The sequence below is a fragment of the Xenopus laevis genome, chromosome 5S (assembly GCF_017654675.1).
Source record: "Xenopus laevis strain J_2021 chromosome 5S, Xenopus_laevis_v10.1, whole genome shotgun sequence".
NCBI classification, from domain to species: domain Eukaryota; kingdom Metazoa; phylum Chordata; class Amphibia; order Anura; family Pipidae; genus Xenopus; species Xenopus laevis.
The window spans coordinates 7,137,923-7,157,924 of record NC_054380.1 but is presented as its reverse complement, the minus strand read 5'-3'; the positions used below and the strand labels follow the sequence as shown (position 1 = coordinate 7,157,924).

At 44.8% G+C, this 20,002-nt stretch overlaps 2 protein-coding genes across 2 annotated transcripts; both read right to left on the bottom strand.

Annotated features, from left to right (window-relative positions):
• Positions 1-568: 568 nt before the first annotated feature.
• XB22169453.S (alpha-1,6-mannosyl-glycoprotein 2-beta-N-acetylglucosaminyltransferase-like S homeolog) lies at positions 569-3,683 on the bottom strand. Its single transcript, XM_041564202.1, has 2 exons — positions 3,530-3,683; positions 569-2,965 (listed from the first exon to the last, which is right to left on the bottom strand). The coding sequence occupies exon 2, from the start codon at positions 2,944-2,946 to the stop codon at positions 1,681-1,683; it is 1,266 nt and encodes a 421-aa protein (XP_041420136.1). The 5' UTR covers positions 2,947-2,965; positions 3,530-3,683; the 3' UTR covers positions 569-1,680.
• Positions 3,684-6,996: 3,313 nt separating this feature from the next.
• Positions 6,997-17,296, bottom strand: rnf8.S (ring finger protein 8, E3 ubiquitin protein ligase S homeolog). Its single transcript, NM_001086915.1, is given in 9 exon segments — positions 6,997-7,899; positions 7,977-10,402; positions 11,850-12,054; positions 12,168-12,275; positions 13,456-13,545; positions 13,676-13,738; positions 14,225-14,920; positions 16,650-16,778; positions 17,113-17,296. Coding segments are annotated over 8 exon segments (1,623 nt in total). The 5' UTR covers positions 17,200-17,296; the 3' UTR covers positions 6,997-7,899; positions 7,977-10,157.
• Positions 17,297-20,002: the final 2,706 nt, after the last annotated feature.

The following is a 20,002-nucleotide window of genomic DNA, read 5'->3' as shown; positions in this document are numbered from 1 at the left end:
TATATATATATATATATATATATATATATATATATATATATATATAAATAAATAAATAAAGGCTGGAGTGACTGGATGTGTAATATAATAGCCAGAACACTACTTCCTGTTTTCAGCTATCTTGCTTTCCACTGATTGGTTACCAGTCAGTAACCAATCAGTGACTTGAGGGCGGGGCCACATGGGTCATAACTGTTGCTTTTGAATCTGAGCTGCATGCTGAGGATCAATTGCAAACTCACTGAACAGTTATGTCCCATGTGGGCCCCCTTAAAGTTGCTAACTAACTCAGAGAGAGAGCTGAAAAGCAGGAAGTAGTGTTCTGTTTGACATCACTCTAGTCTTTATAGATTACATTACAACTACATTACAAACATTTTTTTATTTGCAGAGCCTATTTACCCAGTTTTTAGTTTTACACTGAACTGAACCCTATAAGTGCCCCTATAGGCACAAAACGCGTTAGGCCATTTTTTTTTTACTATATACACTAATAAATATTTTTGTATTTTTGATCATTTAAACTGTTTTTGGAGGGACTCACAACTATTGTTGCACTTTCTTGGATATGCACCTGTAGACTGGGGTGAACTGTGAGTATATCCCTCCCACATAAACAATCTTTGGTGGTTAGCATAATCTATTGAAATCTTTTTGATTGTGGTAGTGCATACACTTTTTCCTGTCACCGGTTCTTTTTGTTTTGTAACCCTTAACAGGGCCTCAGGCTCAGCTCAAAAGTGAAGTAAATAAAAATAGTAGCGGCCAACTTCCCCTTTGATTAGAGCACAGAGAGTAGGCACCGTGGCAATTGTCAGCTTTCTGCAAGAGAAGGTGACTACATGCCGTCCAGAGCACCATGAATATCCCTGTAATTAACTGAAAGAAGAGGTTTCCCAACAGAGCTGAAGGGACACTGTATCCTGGCCGTACACACGCACATAAACCAGCCTTGTGACCCTTGAACCAAGGATATGAAGCAAGTGTCATCTGAGCACGAGCACAATCTGCTGACGCAGCACCAATAAGTGATATCGCTCCCAGTACAACCCTCCATAAACGAGTAACTTCCCTTAATACTGTGTAATCAGAGGTAACTAGATTAAATAGATAAAATATCAGCAGCACATTAGTGCAACATGACACACAGCACCAACATGGAAAGATAGGGACAAACCCCACAAAGCCTGGGGGAAGGGGGAGTGGGGCAGCAATAGGAGAAATACAGAGCAACCATTTGTAACCCCTCTAAAAAGAATTTGGGGGGCACATAGGCATGTCAGTGACTCAGTGCCAGGGTATAAGGCAGAGGAAAGCTCCCTGTCAGTTTTGGCTCCTATAAACTTTGGTCCTGATATATCAAATGCCCTACAGCCCTGGCACAGTGAGGCATCTGGAAGGAAATAATATAATTACTCTAAAAACAAAAAAACAATTTCATGAAATAAAATCCATTTCTGTCTTTAAAGTGTTTAAAAATGCTCCTGGGAATCATCTGAAAGGCTACGTCCATAGGTAAGGCACCAGGGTGAGGGCACAAAGGCGATAAATGCGACCAGAAGGCAGAGCTACGCAACAGCCAAATTTTAAAAGCAGCAATTAGGGGTCTCTTGTGCAATTAAATTCCTGAGATTATTCCGAACTTTGGTAAGAACAGAGACTGCAAACATATTGCCTACATCACAGCCTGGCATAAGATTGGCACAGGCCATGGTCTCTGATGTCCCCCCAGCCACCATTTTTGATTTGCGGGGGATTGCGGATCTCTTGTTGCCGACTGGCGACCATTGCAGTTCTTGGGAAGAGCCGGCCACTCAGCTGCCTGACCAACTCCCTGAGATTTTGGGAAGCGGTGTCTGTACTAGGACATGGTCCAGTGCGCCCACATTCACCGTCTTCTGGGGAGGAGGGAAGGTTGAGTACCCGAGGCAGGCGGGCGCTGAGCACTTTGAGTGGGTGGGAAAGGCAGGAGGCAGAGAGGTGCTGCAGGCTCCAGTCCCAGTTATAATCATCGTAAGTGCAGAATTCCGCCAGGCACCCCATCAGCTGGTAGTACAGTTCCCGGGGTATGCCCACTGCAGAACGGTGCTTTGGTGCAACAAAGCCACTCACTTCCATGTGTTCGGGGTCAGGCGAAGGATCGGGACTGGCAGTGCCTCCAAGGCTGAGCAACTGGCATCCTTCCTCCTTGCACTGTTTCTGCATGAGGCGCAGCATGTGTTGCCAGTCTGGGAGCAGATAGCTGCCCTCCTCCAGAAATACTATATACCCCCCATAGCCATTCACCTCCCGCAGCCTCTCCCACGTGAAATGGAGCTTCCACCACCAGTGATGCTTGTCCAGAGCAAATGGCGCTTCTCTGTAGTGCCCGTGACTATCCGGGAACTCAGCGTTGTTGCATCGCTGCTGAAGGGCAGATTCCTTGGATAAATCCCTGGGGCAGTCTTTGGGGTCTGCTCCGGGAAATTCCTCTGGGTAGAAGCTCAGGCTGTAGGGAAAGTAGATGGGCAGCACCCGGCAAAAGTCTATGGCCAGCATGGCATCTACAACCTCAGGGCACGGCTTCTCCATACTCAGCACCAGCAACAGACGGCTATTGGCCCGAGGCCCAGCTGGCCGCAGAGATTCAGCCAGGAGGCGCAAACGAGCACCACTCCCAGGCCCACCCCGCATTTGGACCACTACCACCAGCTCAGGGTGACCAGGAAATTTGTCAGCGTTTAGAACTGGCTGGTGCAGGTTGTTGCGGTAAGCAGTCAGTCTCATCTGCAGCGGGGGGCCAATGGGCACCTGGAAGTCAGAGATGTTACTCTTCTCACTGGGGCCCGGGGCCATGAGTAGGAATTGATCTTCATTCCGGCGGGTGGAGATATGGAGCAAACCAGCGCACGCAAACAGAACCAGCACCAAGGCAGCAATCTTCTTCTTGTGCAGCGTCAGCCTCATGGTCAGGTCACAAATTACCCTGTGGGGTTATATATACTATTAGTGCCCTGTATATCACATCTGATTTCTACCTACTCAATGTCCATCTCCCTACCGGGCAGAATATGACACTTTTGTCAGTGTTATTGTTATTATTGCCCCCCGGAAATCCTCTCTCCCGGGGCAGAATGCAATAAACAAAACATACCCCACTCCACCCAGTGTAGCCAGAAGAGCTCTCTCTCTCTCTTACCCCAAGCAGGGGCCAATCTATACACCTATTTGCCTTATTACCCCATCCAACGGCAGAAAGGAATACCCACCCTTTTCCCCTGTCCTTGTAACTCTGGGCAGATAACAATCCTCCCATCCCAGCCAAAGCAGGGGCAGATATAACCTATAACTTTGCTGTTACCTCAGACAGGGGCAGATATAACCTATAACTTTGCTGTTACCCCAGGCAGGGGCAGTTAGACCTACAGCTATCGTGTTAACCTGATTAGGCTGCCAAGTTCCCAGACTGTTTCACACAGAACTTGCTCCTCGTGTTCTACTTATCTTTAATACCCCCTATGTCCCTCCCCACACTGTGTGTGACACTTACGGTCCTCAGCTGCCCCAGGGTGGATTCCCGGCTCCCCTCTCGGTGCCTATGGTTCCTTCTACTCCCAGAGCCGCCGACCCACTAACTTACACAGCGACCCCCACACTTAGTTTTCTATGCCTGACGTCCACCCACCACCATCCAATCAGAGAACACTGACGTATTTCCCCAAAAGCCGCGCCCATCACAGGGAAAACCCCGCCTTGTTCCTCTGGCCAATAGAAAAGTGACGCTTAAGTGACGTAACCCTGGACAGCCTGACCGCCATGTTTAGTAAGGGCAAATATCCTCACAGACTAGACGTTCCAACAGGTGCTTCGCAGACAGTGCAGGTGCAGTGACTGGAACAACTTGTTTCTAGCTCAGTCTTAGTTGGTTTGTTTGTGGTTTAGATTTTGTTGTCTATTCCCCGCTGTTGCTTAGGGATACAACACATAATTATGACAGTTCTCCGTTTAGGACTATTTGCACGCTTTAAAAGATTGTTCACCTTTAAGTTAACTCTTAGTATACGATAGAATGGCTAATTCTAAGCACCTTTTCAATTGGCCTTTATTTTTTATAGTTTTTTAATTATTTGCCTACTTCTGACCTTCCAGCTTCCAAATGGAGGTCACTGACCCCTTCTAAAAAAACAAATACTTTGTCAGGCAACAAATATATTGTTTATTGCTACTTTATCATTTCTCATCTTTTTATTCAGGCCTCTACTATTCATATTCCAGTCTCTTATTCAAACCGTTGCCTGGTTGCTAGGGTAATTTGCACCTTAGCAACCGGAATGCTGAAATTACAAACTGGAGAGCTGCTGAATAAATAAGTCAAAAACCACAAATAATAAAAAAAAAATGAAAACCAATTACAAATATCCCTCTCTACATCATACTAACAGTTAATTTAAGGTTGAACAACCCCTTCAACGTAATAAAAAGAGATGACAGAGACAGTGTTGAAGAATTTTAAGTATTTTGGAAAAGATTTTCTATTTATTTATTTATTTATTTTTTGCTAAGGTCTGTGACCACAAAGACCAGACTGGGCAGCGGCTAAGGAAAATTTCTAACAATCTAAATCATAATCCATAATAACAGATTAAAGGGGAAGTTAATGCAGTTGTTGTAACAGTCGCTGTCTCTATTTCCCAATTTTCCACTTTTAGCCACAGGATTCCAAACAAAGAAGCGGATTCCACCACCGAGGATTATATTGCGATTTTGGGGGGCAATGAACAGAGTCGTTTCACACAAGCAGTAACCTGAGCCGGCAGCAGATTGTGGGACAGAGGCATCTCATCCCAGGAACAATAAGTGCCTATAAATGGGGGGCATTGTTGCCGTTATCAGCCTTCATGTAGGAAGGAGGATGTATTTAACTCCTTTACTTCTAAAACCAGGGAATTTCAAATAAATACTTAAAGGAGAATTCCACCCTAAAATTAAAAAAAAAAAAAAATATTATGAAAATGGTTTATTTACATGAAGCAGGGTTTTACACATGAGCTGTTTTATGCAATATATTTTTTAGAGACCTAGAAAGTTTTCTTTACTGCCCAGGCATTGGGGATTTATGTGTATACAACGATCATTCGTGGCACAAGGAATAAAATCTGCACAGCTATGGCCAGATTAAAGCTGAAGATGGTTATACTGTACCGAAGACTACAGCAATTAGTTCTGTTGCCCTGGCGAGGCCTCACTGATGTAGGGTATGTACCGAAGCATTATGGCTGCCGAGGGGCTTATTGAGTAGTTGCAGTATTTTCCAGCATTGTTGGTGTGAAGGATTCTGGGAGTTGTAGTATCTACAGCAGAACCTATAAGCAAATGCACATCCACTCTGGCATTGTGACCCATTCTCCCATTAGAACGATACACAGTTTCAGGGCAATCCCAGAAATCCTGGCCAAAGAGAAACACCCCAGAGTCCTGGGAAGGGGCCAATACTCTCAAGAGAAGAAAATATTTCTTCATTGGCCAAACCAGTCCCATATCAGAACAGCCAACATGACCAGGACAAACATGGGAAACAGTGGTTGAAACCTGTGCGACCAAAGCACTAATTAATTACCCAGGAAAGTCATTGCTTTATGTGTCAATAATAAATGACATTGAGATTATTGTCTCCATCCTGCACTTTCTGCCTCACCCAGTTATTGTCACAACCCTCACACGGTGCCCCTTACGACAGCTCCTGGCAATGCAGGGGTTACACTCCCATACGCCTTCAGTGCAGCCCCACACCGTGTACTTAACTGGCTGCTCCTGGCAATGATTACACTTCCACACCAACAAGTTATGTAAAAAAAAAATCAAGAATTGTGCATTATACTCTTTAAAATATAGAAGGAAAGTGCTTTAAAAAGTGGTGTTTGAAAATGTCTGCAATAACCCTACTAATACTGCCCATCTGTTACACTTGTATCAATGTTTGCAGATGACACAAAACTATCAGCCCAATTAATTCCATCCAGGATGTGGCACTTGCAACAGGATCTTGACAAACTGGCAATCTGGGCAGCTAAGTGGCAAATGAGATTCAATGTTGATAAATGTAAAGTCCTGCACCTGGGATGTAACAATATCCACTTATACCCTTAATGGGACTGCACTAGGCAAATCCAGAATGGAAAAGGACCTTGGAGTCCTTGTAGATGATAAACTTGTCTGTAGCAAGTAATGCCAGTCAGCAGCATCAAGGGCAAATAAGGTCTTGAGTTGTATTAAATGGGGCAGAGAGTCACGGGAGGAGGGGGTCCCACTGTATAGAGCACTGGTAAGGCCCCATCTAGAATATGCCGTACAGTTTTGGTCTCCATCACTCAAACAGGACATTATTGTATTAGAGAGGGTACAGAGAAGGGCAACTAAGCTGGTAAAGGGAAAATCTTAGCTATGAGGAAAGACTGGCCAAATTGGGGATGTTCACGCTGGAGAAGAGGCGCTTAAGGGGTGATATGATAACTATGTATAAATATATAAGGGGATCATATAATAACCTCTCTCATACTTTTACAGCATTTGGGAGCACAACTCAGCACACGGTTGGTATAAACCTTTTACCTGATGTTTGAGCACTACATGGCCGTATCAGAGAGCGGCTTTGGGTTATACCACACATATTCTGACTGAAACACTCGGACTGCAGAGTATTTGTTGCGATCGCTGTATCGATAATTTTGCCCATCTGGACTATTTATTAATCCATGTGCAATGAAGCTCAATTCAGCGCTCCCCCATGATTAAATAGACTCCAGCACTAACAGAATTTAATAATCCCCAGTATCGGAGCCATTCTATCTATATTGAACATTGGCCCAAGGGCAAAGAATACCCAAATAATTATTTGGAACATCTTTTGAATCATCTTGTTCGTGGGGAATGCGCGCACGTTAATTTTTTTGACTTTGGGATTTCTTCCTCCATCGAACTATTAAGGATTTATCCAATTGAACATAGGACAGTCATAGATCACATTTGTGACTTTGCATTTATTATTTCCAAAAAATTCAACAATTGGTCCTCACATATTAATGAAATAACATTCCTTTTAAACACTTGCATGCAAATTTCCCCATACCTGATTAATATAATCAGCTAATGGGGTTAAATATCCAAATATAAGGGATCCCCTCCCCTCTCACATGCAGCGCTGCTTGTTTTTAATTTGAATAATATGGCATGGTGGTGAATAAACAAAAAATTGCTTTTTATTTTTATCTATTTTATCTTGTTTGATTACTTATACTATCATTAGATCGTTTTGGGCGCATGTATTGTAGTTAAAAAAAAAAAAAAAGTCCCTTTTGTCTTTTATCTCTCTAATGATTTATTTACCAGTAGGTCTTTCCAGCTGACACAAGGTCACCCATTCCGATTAGAAGAAAAGAGGTTCCGCCTAAATATTGGGAAGGGGTTTGTTACAGTGAGAGCTGTGAAGATGTGGAATTGTCTCCCTGAATCAGTGGTACAGGCTGATACATTAGATAGGTACAAGAAGGGGTTGGATGGTGTTTAGCAAGTGAGGGAATACAGGGATATGGGAGATAGCTCATAGTACAAGTTCATCCAGGGACTGGTCCCATTGCCATTTTAGAGTCAGGAAGGAATTTTTTTCCCCCCTCTGAGGCAAATTGGAGAGCAAAAAAGATGGGGTTTTTTTGCCTTCCTGTGGATCAACTGGCAGTTAGGCAGGTTAAAAAAAAAAAAAAAAGTTTGAACTTAATGGACGTGTCTTTTTTTCAATCTAACATACCAGGTTACTTCCTGCTGCTTCCCAGGCTGTGCAGGAGAGCCGGCAGCCCCCACACTATTTCCATTACTGGCTGCTTCTGGCAATGCATGGGTTACACTCCCACCCCCTTACTGCACAATGTAGCCCCCACACTATTTCCATTACTGGCTGCTTCTGGCAATGCATGGGTTACACTCCCACCCCCTTACTGCACAATGTAGCCCCCACACTATTTCCATTACTGGCTGCTTCTGGCAATGCATGGGTTACACTCCCACCCCTTTACTTCACAATGTAGCCCCCACACTATGCTCCTTACTGGCTGATCCTGGCAGTACATGGGTTACACCCAAAGTCACCACTGGCTATTGAGTTCCCAGAAACTCCGACTACACTAGTCGAATCTTCTCTTTCTAGGAACTAGAATCTCTAGGATTGTGGCTTATAGGGCATGCTGGGAATTCACCAACACAGGATCTATAAGCAGTAGGGTCTCATGCATAAAGAGTAAAGGCTGCATGTGTCCCTACTAGGGCTGCCACATTTTCTGGAAAAAAATACCGGCCTTCCATTATATTTATCTTTTTTTCCCTATTAATAACATTGGGATCAGCCATCATTTTTACCGGCCAGACCAGTATAATACCGGCCAGGTGGCAACCCTAGTCCCTACCTCCCAGGATAAAGGGTTTCCCAAAGTACCAAAACATAGTCTTGTGAGTGATCAACATTACAGCGGTGCTGTTCCTTGTTTGTGTCTCTGCTCAGTGCTGCCAGGGTTAAACTGGGTTCAAGGAGAGGCAGTTCCTGCATTTTGGGGGGACTCTCCCTCTATAAAAGAGGGTAGAGATGACTCAGTGTTGCTAGATAGACAAAGATCTAGGTAAATTCCAAAACAACAGCAGCAACTAAATCATATTCTATAATGAATCTCTAATGAACTTCCCTATGAAACACAAGGCAACAGACTCACTGGGGGCAATAGAAGCCGATACTGTGAGGCACCCGGAGTCTGTGGCATCTCACAAGGGAGGGGCACTGTAACAAAACCACACACTTTCACTTCCTTAAAACCTGCAGAAAAAATGTAAAGGAGACGTCATAAAAACTGTTTTGTGTCCCAATCTAACAACGAACACCTTTAACTATTTGCATGTTATTGTTTTTCCCTCTCCTGTTGCTTCTAGCTTTCAAAGGGGTCGCTGTCCCTGGCTGAAAACGAGTGCTCTTTAAGGCTTCAATGATTTGGTTACTTTGTATTCCTTATCTGTTTCTTCAACTCCTCTCGCATTCATCCCTCGGCCCAGTTGTAGACTGGACAGTTGGTCAACTAAAAAAAAACGAAATCAAGAACAACAAAAAGAGTAAATAATAAAGCCCGACTGCAATCTGAGAATATCCTTGTTACCATCAGACTAACATTTTATGCAATGGTGAACTACCCCTTTAGATTTCTACCCCAATATTAAAGGAGAAGGAAAGGCTAAAACTAAGTAAGCCTTATCAGAAAGGTCTATATAAATACACCAGTAAATCCTCAAAGTAATGCTGCTCTGAGTCCTCTGTCAAAAGAAACACCACATTTCTTTCATTCTATTGTGTACTCATGGGCTTCTGTATCAGACTTCCTGTTTTCAGCTTAAACCTCCAGGGCTAGGGCTTGAGCATGCTCAGTTTGCTCCTCCCTCCACTACCTGCTGTAATCTGAGCCCAGAGCTATAAGTGAGCAGGGAAAGACTCAGGCAGGAAGAGATGTCACACCAAGCTAATACTGCAGCCGCTGTCCTAAACAAACAGAGAACTTGTTTACTCAGGTATAGTAAAGCATTCTACAGAATAAATATAGCATTCTAGCTTGCAGTATTGTGGCTTATCTTTTGGCAATAAAATGCCTCTGTAGCTTTCCTTCTCCTTTAAGGAGATGCTGCCATAAGAAAAGACAGAAGGCTGAATAAAGTAGTTTCCAAATATCTCTTCAGTAACAAAATAGTATCTTAGCTGCATCCCCCATCAACCCCAAGCACAACCCTGAAACTGTCGTTTGTCACTCCACCATACACCAACGGGCTTTACTACACCTACCTCTCCCCAAGCAAGACTGGGGGTGCACAGCATCCAAAATGCCTTTAATAACTGCCCAGTCCCCAAGCCCGATATATAACAGAACCACCCCCAACAGAATGAAAAGTCCCAGTCCCTGGTACAGCAGAACTGCAGATGCAGAATCCACATTGCTGCAATGTTACATGATGCAAATGAAATAAATACATGAAGGAAAATAGACTTAGATGTATATAAAGTGTATGTGCGCACGTGTAATGGTCCGATATTGGCCCAGTTGTGATTGGCTCAGTGATGAAAGGGGAGATGATCTCACTGCTCTACAGCCAGAGCTGATTTATATGATTAAAAAGCTGTCTTCCTCTTCATCATCATCCGACTCAAAGTCAGAGGAGTCGAGTTCATCAGTCCCGCAGCCAAACAGAGTTTCTTCATACTCCTCTTCCTCACTCCTCATCCAAAAATCGTTGCCCAGCTCATCGCTGTCTGAGCTGCTGCTGGAGATGTAGAATGTGTCCGATAGGAAGGAACTGCTGTCACTGACTACGAGAACAGGGTTTGATTCCTCCGCCTGTACCATCTCTGCTGGGAGAAAGAACAGCACTGTCACATAAAAAACGTCGGGGACTGCCTTTAAAGGAGAACTAAAGCCTTACTAAAGAAGTAGCTAGAAATGTTGTACATGATGTTTTGGGCGTCTGTACCAGCCCAAGGCAACCACAGCCCTTTAGCAGTAAAGATCTGTGTCTCCAAAGATGCCCCAGTAGTTCCCCATCTTCTTTTCTGCTGATTCACTGCACATGCTCTGTGCTGCTGTCACTTACTGAGCTTAGGGACCCACTCACAATATACAGTACACATAGAATAGAAATGTCACAATATAAGGCCGATTAGTAATTAATACAGATAATTACTACATGGCAGCACAGAAACCAGTGCAATTAGCATCAGAATTTAATAATCAGCCCTGTAGCATCAGCTTATATTACAGGGAAGCTCATTTTCTGCTGGATAATTAGTGACGAGCCCTAAGCTTAGCTTCTCAACAGCCAATCAGAGCCCACTGAGCATGTGAGTGTCAGACACTTTCCAAAATGGTGACCCCCGCTAAATCACCTAGAAAGGCTGCTGGGAGTTGTAGTTTAATTTATCAAGACCAAGTAAAATCGTATATTATGTTCTGTATACTCGCACAATGATAATTAGAATGAGACAGGGGCCTTAGCAAATGCTGCACCCCCTGGTGGAGGCTACTTTATATGCAGATCGATAGATAGATCTCTCTAGTTTTAGGAGAGATTTCCTGCATGGGGTGAACACAGTGACCTCTGCTGGTGGCTCTTTTAATTGCAGACTTGCTTGCTTTCCTCTGCAAAAATAAGAATGTACCAGTGCATTATGCTCAATTAGATATAGAAGAATTGTGCTTAAAAAAGTAGTGTTTTCAGGCTGATTTATTAATATTTCTGCAAAAACCCTAATAATCCTTCTCTTCCACTTCCTGCTCCCTGAATTCCCAGGCTGTGCACTCAGCTCACTGCACTGTAGGACAGGAGCCAATCAGCATCTAGCAGGACCTGATAGGGAACTGAAGCCTGTCTGTGCTGTGGGGTTGCAGGGCTGTGATTGGCTGTCCCCCTACTGTGCTTCTGGCAGGGACTGTTAGGACACGCCCACCCCTCATTTGAAACACAGAGGGACCAGAGAACATCTATCGGGAACTCTAATAAAGGGGATATTTTTAAAGATAATAATTATTAGCACCATGTAAAAGCAACACCATACATTACTTATAAATGCCTACAAAATTAGGGATTGCAAGCTTTTTAGCCAGGGACCTCACTATCTCTTATATGGGTTATTTGTTGTTTTTTGCAAAGAATCTCTATGTACAATGTATTCATCCATTTCTTTTACAACACTGTAGGACATATTGGTGCTTTACAAATACATGTTACTAATGATAAAAGTGAGAGCACTTCCCTATGGGGTCACTTGCTGTTGCCTGATATGGTCACCCACCTCTCACCTTTGCGCTCCAATATTAGAGCTGCCCGCCGGTTCTTCATCTCTGGGCTTAGCTTGTCCACCATACTGTCAATGCAATTATCCAGCACAAGGGAGCGGGTCTCGGTCACGATCTCTTGGCGGCAGATGGGACACTCTTCTTTACGTTTCTTCCACGACTTGATACAATAAGAGCAGAAGCTGTGGGCGCAGTTTAATGTCACAGCCTGTGGGAGGGGCAGAACATTAGAGATTAAAGCATCTTGGGGACAGTGTAGGTAATTTATTATCACTTTTATAGGGCCCCGGGGGTGTCCTTGAATAAGCAACAGGGTATTACCTCAATGAAATGCTCAGAGCAAATGATGCACTGAAGCTCATTATCCAGCACATCGTTCATATGGTTCAGAACTTCTTCCTTCTGAGCAAAAACCTTCTCTTTCTCCTCCTGCAATAATTTCAAGCACAACAGAACCATCAAAGCCCCAGTCCAACTGCAGCTCCATAGAAACACTAAGTACTTTATTCCTATTGCTCTCGGCACCAATGTTTCCTCTAATTCCTTCTTGGCTATGTGTGCAAAAAAAATTTTTTAAACTTGTGTTCACGGTTTTTAAAAGCTGTGTGCTCAAGTCAGAATTTATACACAATTTTGTATTTTTAAAAAAAAAATTGTTGTGCGTGCTTGTCTCAAAATATGTGTTAAAGTGCACACCTTAGAGGGAACATTGCTTAACACCCCTAAAAACCTTCATTCCCCACTCTCAGTAGCTGTGTAGCACACACAGTATCACTCAACTTCTCACTTAATACTCCAGAACCTCACTGCCCAACACTCAGTCCCTCACTCAAATCCCAGGAATTTGCTGCACTATAAATTCAGTGTATAGATCTGTAAGGCCCTGGGATGCGAGTGAGGAGCTGAGTGTATAGGGTAATGAGTCCCTGGAGTGTGAACAAAGAACTGAGTGTATAGGGCTGCAAGCTCCTGGAGTGTGAGTCTATAGATCTGTAAGGCCCTGGGATGTGAGTGAGGAGCTAACATTCCAGGAGCTTGTTGCCCTATACCAGTGATCGCTAACCAGTAGCTTGCAAGTAACATGTTGATCTCCAATGCCTTGGATGTTGCTCCTAGTGGCCTCAAAGCAGATGCCTAGTTTGGAATTCCTGGCTTGGAAGTTTTGGTTGCATAAAAACCAGGTGTACTGCCAAACAGAGTTTCCTGTAGCTGCCAGTCCACATAGGGGCTACCAAATAGTCAATCACAGCCCTTATTTGGCACCCCGGGAACTTTTTGCATGCCTGTATTGCTCTCCAACTCTTTTTATTTTTGAATGTGGCTCACTGGTTTGGGACCCCTGCCCTATACACTCAGTTCCTTATTCAAACTTTAGGGACTTATAACCCTATACACTCAGCTTCTGACTCTCACTCACATTTCAGGAACTTGCCATCCTATACACGCAGTTCCTCACTCATACTCCAAGGACTCATACTCCAACGCCCAACACTCAGCTGCCCTATACACTTAGTTCGTCACCGACAATCCATAAACTTACTGCTCCTCACTCACATATCAAGGACTTAATGCCCAACACTCAGCTCACTCCCCTACACACAGTCAGTACCTTAGTCTCCTGTAGTTCCTTATTCTTCGCCTCAATAATCTGCTCAAAGTCATTCTTGCTGCGATTCAGTTCTTGCATAAGTTGTGTGTGCTGCAGAAAGGCAGAGGTGTTTTTCATCGAGAGGCCACTGTGCCAAACCCAAATTCACCCTGCAGTGCCAGTGTTCCCCCAATCCCCTACATACTGGCATGGTGACCCTAGTGCCAAATAATTCAAGTACCTCCTGCAGAGCCTGAGCCAACTGCTCCTTCAGATGCTCCTCCTCCACTTGCTTCCGACTCCCCTGCAAGAGAAAAAACAGATGCTGTTGGCTATGCCTAGAGGAAATAATTGTACTGTGCAGACGTTTCAGACAAAGAGTTCAGTTTAAAGGAAAACTTCTGCATTTCAGAAGAAGAATACGACGCAAAGGCAGCCAATCGTGACATATGTTGGTATTTAATGAGCGGGGCAAAAAGGGAAGCGTAGCAACCAGCAACACTGCAAGTCATCTGGGTCACAATAGCCCAAAAAAGAGGGATATGTGGGGGCACTCCAAGGCCAAATAAAAATGCAATAGAAGTGCAGATGATAGGGCCAGGATAGTTTCACACAAATAGCCCCAAACAGCCTCTTCCACTAAGTTCCTCACTTTTTCTCCTTGTAATAAACTTTACAGCAGAGATAGCTGATTGGCTTGTACTGGAAGGAAGAGCATAAAAAAGGAGGTTGGTGACTCTCTGCACAAGGGGCAAACTAGGGGCTGCATTGGGCTACACACTTCACTCACCATGCTCTGCTGTTCCTCCTCAAAAATCTCCTTCAGCTCCTTCACACTCTGCATGTGCTGCTCCTGCTCGTTGCTCAGATGGTTGTGCAATGCTCGCAGCTCCTTCTGCACCGCAAGAACACTGTTAGCACCCACTTGGTTCTCTAGGGGGGAGTTCAGCTTCTCCTGCATCTCCATCTGCTTCTCCTGCATTTGCACATTCAGTCGGCGGATCTCCTCCATTGTCTGCCTAACTCTCGAAAGCTGCAATGTGCTGCGGCACTGCTGCTGGGTGGGCGCCACCACTTCAGCTTCTACCGAGTCATTTAATCGAGACTCTGTCCCAGATGCTGTGGGCTCCACTGTAGGCTGCTTGTATAAGTCAGTGGTGTGCGAGGATTTGGCTGAGTCCTCATCTTCTCTGGAGACCCGGTAGAACTTGGGTATGGAGAAGTTAGATGGACCTTCATTTCCCGAGGCATCAGTATCCTCCGAGGTGAATTTTCGCTTGGTCCTTGTTGCCTTGGTCTTGTCGGGCAGTGGCCTGATTAGAGATCCAGATAGCTTCTCTAGATGTTCCCGGACCAACATGTACTCAAACTCAGCACTTTCCATGTTGGGTGGGGGCACCCCTAGCTGGATAAGGGCCCCTTCACTCAGGGTGTAGGCCTTGTGGGGCTCCAGTCTTTCCTTGTTCCTCCACACCCCATTCAAACTCTGTGGGGAAAGAAAGACATCACAGCAAGGCAGGAAATGAAAGCAATGGACTCGGTTTCTAAGTAAGCAAAGTCATCACCCACTAAAAAAGTCCGAGACCCTCCCAACCAGAACAGCTATCCCTTTACCTTGAAATAACAGGGTAGAGGCATTAACAGTTGTTACACTGATTCCTGTGAGGAACAGTCAGGTGCATTTATTAAAAAGTAAGTGTAGCTTTCCATAAAACATTTACCATGACATCACAGCATAGAGCTACGCAACTGTCACATCTCTTCCCAGAACCACACAGAACAGAAGTGCAAACAACTCCCATGCTATTTACAGCAGCAGTTTGTCAGGGGAGACTTTTACATGACAAGGCCTTTATTCACCCGTACGGCGACGTTTCAGTCTTGAGGTGGGAAATATTGGTTAATCCGATCGCTGGGCCATAGTTTCACAATGATGGAGCTACATGTTGTCATAGCAAAAACCACATCATCAAACTCAACTGGATTTCTAAACCTGCCCAACTGATATTTGCCCAATCTTTGGCCAGTTGGGGAAGCCCCAATACATGGGACAAGAAGTTGTCAACTCAGTCTGGCAGCAGCTTTTATTGGCCAGTGTATGACCTATTTGTGCTGACAAAGATGATGAACAGACTTTGAAGCAATAATAAAGCAAAAGATACTCTTCACCAATCATGTGATTCTGAGAAACGCAAACCATTCCGTGTCTTATTTATCCCATGTCTCACTGCCAGCGTACGATGCGACAATAAAATAGCAAAGGCTGGGGCAGTTACATTTGACTATTCTCATTAATTGCTAGTTCTTGGGTCAGCCCTCTTATAATCATGGAAGAGCCTTACTGCCCGACCTGTCATTCTCTATGCCTTCATCCCTGGGGTCTTTAAACAGAATTCTTCAAAACACAGGGAACACATGCACAATTCAGCAGGAACAGCCCCTTAACTATACACATATTCTCTGCAGAGAAATACCATAAAACTATGGCAGCATAGGTATTCCTCTGTACTAAGCACAAGTCAGCAGGAACAGTCCCCTAAGTTTGCTCATAGTCTGTACAGAGAGATCCCATAAAACTATGGCACATAGGTATTCCCTGTACTAAGCACAATTCAGCAGGAACAGTCCCCTAAGTTTGCTCATAGTCTGTACAGAGAGATCCCATAAAACTATGGCAGCATAGGTATTCCCTGTACTAAGCACAATTCAGCAGGAACAGCTCCTAAGTTTGCTCATAGTCTGTACAGAGAGATCCCATAAAACTATGGCAGCATAGGTATTCCCTGTACTAAGCACAATTCAGCAGGAACAGCCCCTAAGTTTGCTCATAGTCTGTACAGAGAGATCCCATAAAACTATGGCAGCATAGGTATTCCCTGTACTAAGCACAATTCAGCAGGAACAGTCCCCTAAGTTTGCTCATAGTCTGTACAGAGAGATCCCATAAAACTATGGCAGCATAGGTATTCCCTGTACTAAGCACAATTCAGCAGGAACAGTCCCTAAGTTTGTTCATAGTCTGTACAGAGAGATCCCATAAAACTATGGCAGCATAGGTATTCCCCTGTACTAAGCACAATTCAGCAGGAACAGTCCCCTAAGTTTGCTCATAGTCTGTACAGAGAGATCCCATAAACCTATAGAAGTGTAGGTAGGAGGACTTCTGTAGATACACAAGTGAGGGGTAATATTTGGGGATTACAGTGTGTCATTACCTTGTTATCAGTCACAGTCCACTCGCCCCCAGTGTTCTGCTTGAAGAGACAGTGAGTGCGGGAGATCATGAGTGGACACAGCGTGGGTTTCAGTTGGTAGGTGACCCCCAAGCCTCGGCCCAGAGTGACCTGAGACAGACAAAGAGTAGAATGATGAATAAGATACACAGACAGAATTATACAATCAGCTGGGGCCTTTAACCAGACTCTACATCTGATGTCTCTGCACCCAACAGCCACGCCCCCAATCCCCCTGACTTATCTTCTCTTCTCTCGTGAGACTGAGGGTCCTGCCCCCCAAATCTGTCCCACACTCTCCCCTTTAGCTCTCTCCCCTCATAAATTCTGTCCTCCCTTTCCTGTCACCCCGGGGTCTATCCCCTCCCCCCATGTCACACTCTCCCCACAATAAGCCTTTAGCCTCAGACTCCCGGGATAGTGTCGCTACAGGCCCCGCCCTCACCTCTTCCCCGTCAGGTAACAACAGATCCTCCGTGTTCCTCCCGCAGCGCCTCAAGCACCAGCACATCCCGGGCCCCTCGTCCGTCATGTTAGCGGTCCTCCCGGTCCCGCTGTAGCCAGTTAATCCGGACTATACAACCGCCGACAAATCGCACCCCAAATTATTCACCCACCACCCGCACCACTACCGACATCTGTTCTACGGTCCGGACTGAAATACAGGTCTGAATAATCAACCCCCGAGCTATTCAACTTCCGCTAATAAACCAATCCACCGCCGGAAAACAGTTAAAGACCAGAGGAATAGAGTCTCGAGCGAATCGTCTACAAAGACATAAGTAATCCCACCCCGAGCTATACATTCGCCATTAGCAGCGGCGCGGAGGGCAGTTAAGGCCAGAGTAATCAAATCCTGATGGCTGCCTAAAATAATACAAATACCAGGGCGGCCCAGTGTGTAGCTGACAGTACAGTAGCCATTGAGGACTATTGTTAGTTAGGGTTGGCACTGAGTCTGACAAGTCCATAAAATACTGGATGCCAGTCTTATTACTGAATGGAATTTATACCAGGGACAGCGAAGTACCATTTAACACAGTGCAGGAGCCTAACAACTGGATTGTGAGCCCCCACAGGATTTGAACTAAACTCTCAGAATGGCCTGGAATTAGGATTGCCACCATTTCTGGAAAAAAATACTGTATACTTCCTATATATTTATTCCCTATTAATAACATTGGGATCACTGACCTTCCTATATATTTATCTTTATTCCCTATTAATAACATTGGGATCACTGACCTTCCTATATATTTATCTTTATTCCCTATTAATAACATTAGGATCACTGGTCTTTCTATATATTTATCATTATTCCCTATTAATAACATTGGGATCATATCACTGGCCTTCCTATATATTTATCTTTATTCCCTATTAATAACATTGGGATCAGCCATCATTTTTACCTGCCAGTAAAATACCAGCCAACCCTACCTGGAATATATCATTGTCTCCCTGATGGCATGGGGTTACTTAGCATCTCTGTTGCCACCAATCAGTCCCCCCAAAGGGCAGCTCTAGGGTTACCACTGAGCTGGTATTTTATCGGCCTGGTCAGGAAAAATGGAGCTTGATGCCAATATTATTATTAGGGAGGAAATACAAGAAGGCCAGTTTTTTTTCCAGAAAAATTTGGTAACCCTAGGCAGGTCCTGTGTAGATAAAGCAATGGCTAGGGGGAGTTCTGCTGACTGTCCTGTCTCTTTATCCCACCCATTCGCAGGTAGGGTTTCCACCTTTTCTGGAAAAAAATACTGGCCTTCCTACATTTTTATGATTTTTCCCTATAAGTAACATTGGCATCAAGCAACATTTTAACTGTTATTTTGCTGACCTGGCTGGTAGAAATGATGGTTGATCCCAATGTTATTAGTAGGGAAAAAAGATAAACATATAGGAAGGCCGGTATTTTTTTCCAGAAAAGGTGGCAACCCTATTCGCAGGCTACTCTGAAAATAAAATGTCACGGATGCTCCAAGCAGGTACCTTGGTTTCTGATACGGGCTGGGGTTAAAGGAGAATTCAACCCTAACATTTAAAAAACCCTACCCTACATAGACCCCCCCAGCTTAAGTGTTAACCCTTGCAAATGCCCCTAACTCTTTACTTCAGTGCAGATTCAGGCATTGGGGGTTCAAGGGGAGCCATCTTTGGCCGCTTCGGTAATCTTCAGAATGAGACCGGCGCTTCTGCAATTTTCGTGAGTTGTCGCAAAACAGAAAATTGCTCCAACTGCGCATGTGCCACCACGGCCAGAGCCGGGCCAACCCAGCCAGGCGCCCTAAGCAACCTGACCGGGTACGGCGCCGGCTGAGCGCAGTTTCTGGCGCGCATGCGCTAAACTGCGCTCTGGCGCGCATGCGCGAAACTTTGTGCGCACATGCGCAATTCCAAAAATATACGCGTGCAAGTCGGGAGAGACAGGACCAGACAATGGGGTAGGCATCAGAGCAGGTACGTGCCTGGCGCCCCCCAGCTTTGCGCCCTAGGCACGTGCCTACTCTGCCTACCCCTAGTTCCGGCCCTGACCACGCCGGTCTCATTCCGAAGATTTCCGAAAAGAAGAAGATGGCACCCGTGAACTCCGATGCCTGAATCTGCACCGAGGGGTAAGTAAAACGTCAGGGGCATTTGCTGGGGTAACACTTAGGCTGGGGGGAGGAGTTTTTTATTCATTGGGGGTTAGTACAATTTTCCCTAAATTTAAACTTACCCACCCACTTAATTTCTTCTAAAGCACCTGAAGGTTAACAACCCTCCACCTGTAATATAATGGGTCACTGATAAGCCATCCAGGAAGGACGTAGGAGAGCAATGCTAAGTACAGCTTTAGAAAGGGACCTTTCACTATTCTGCACTGGGGCCCTCCACAACATGTGCAACCTCCGCTGTAAAGGCAGCCATTGTCCTGAAGTTCTTTATCCACTAGAATTGTAGCCCCCCTCTATGTATAAGCAACTGCACCCTTGCACATACTATATGTTGCCTCTGACTCCCCACAACACAGTGACTCCAGGTCAGAGGCAGACTCATCTTATATCATTTAGACATGGAATGCAACAAAACTGTACCTAGGGGTGCTGAGTTTAACTTTGCCACCCATTTACTCTAAAATCAAACCCCTGCATCTGACTGTGCCATTCTATAGTATAGCAGAGCATTGTTGCACACGAGAAACCATATACAGTATGTAGGGGTTCCAATGGTGCCAGTCTGATCTTCTTGTACAGGTCTTTTTGGGGATTGTCTCCAGTTCTACTTCATCTAGTCACTTAAATTAATGGGGCATTATCATTTAATTAAAAGGCCATGTGCTGAGATCACTTTTT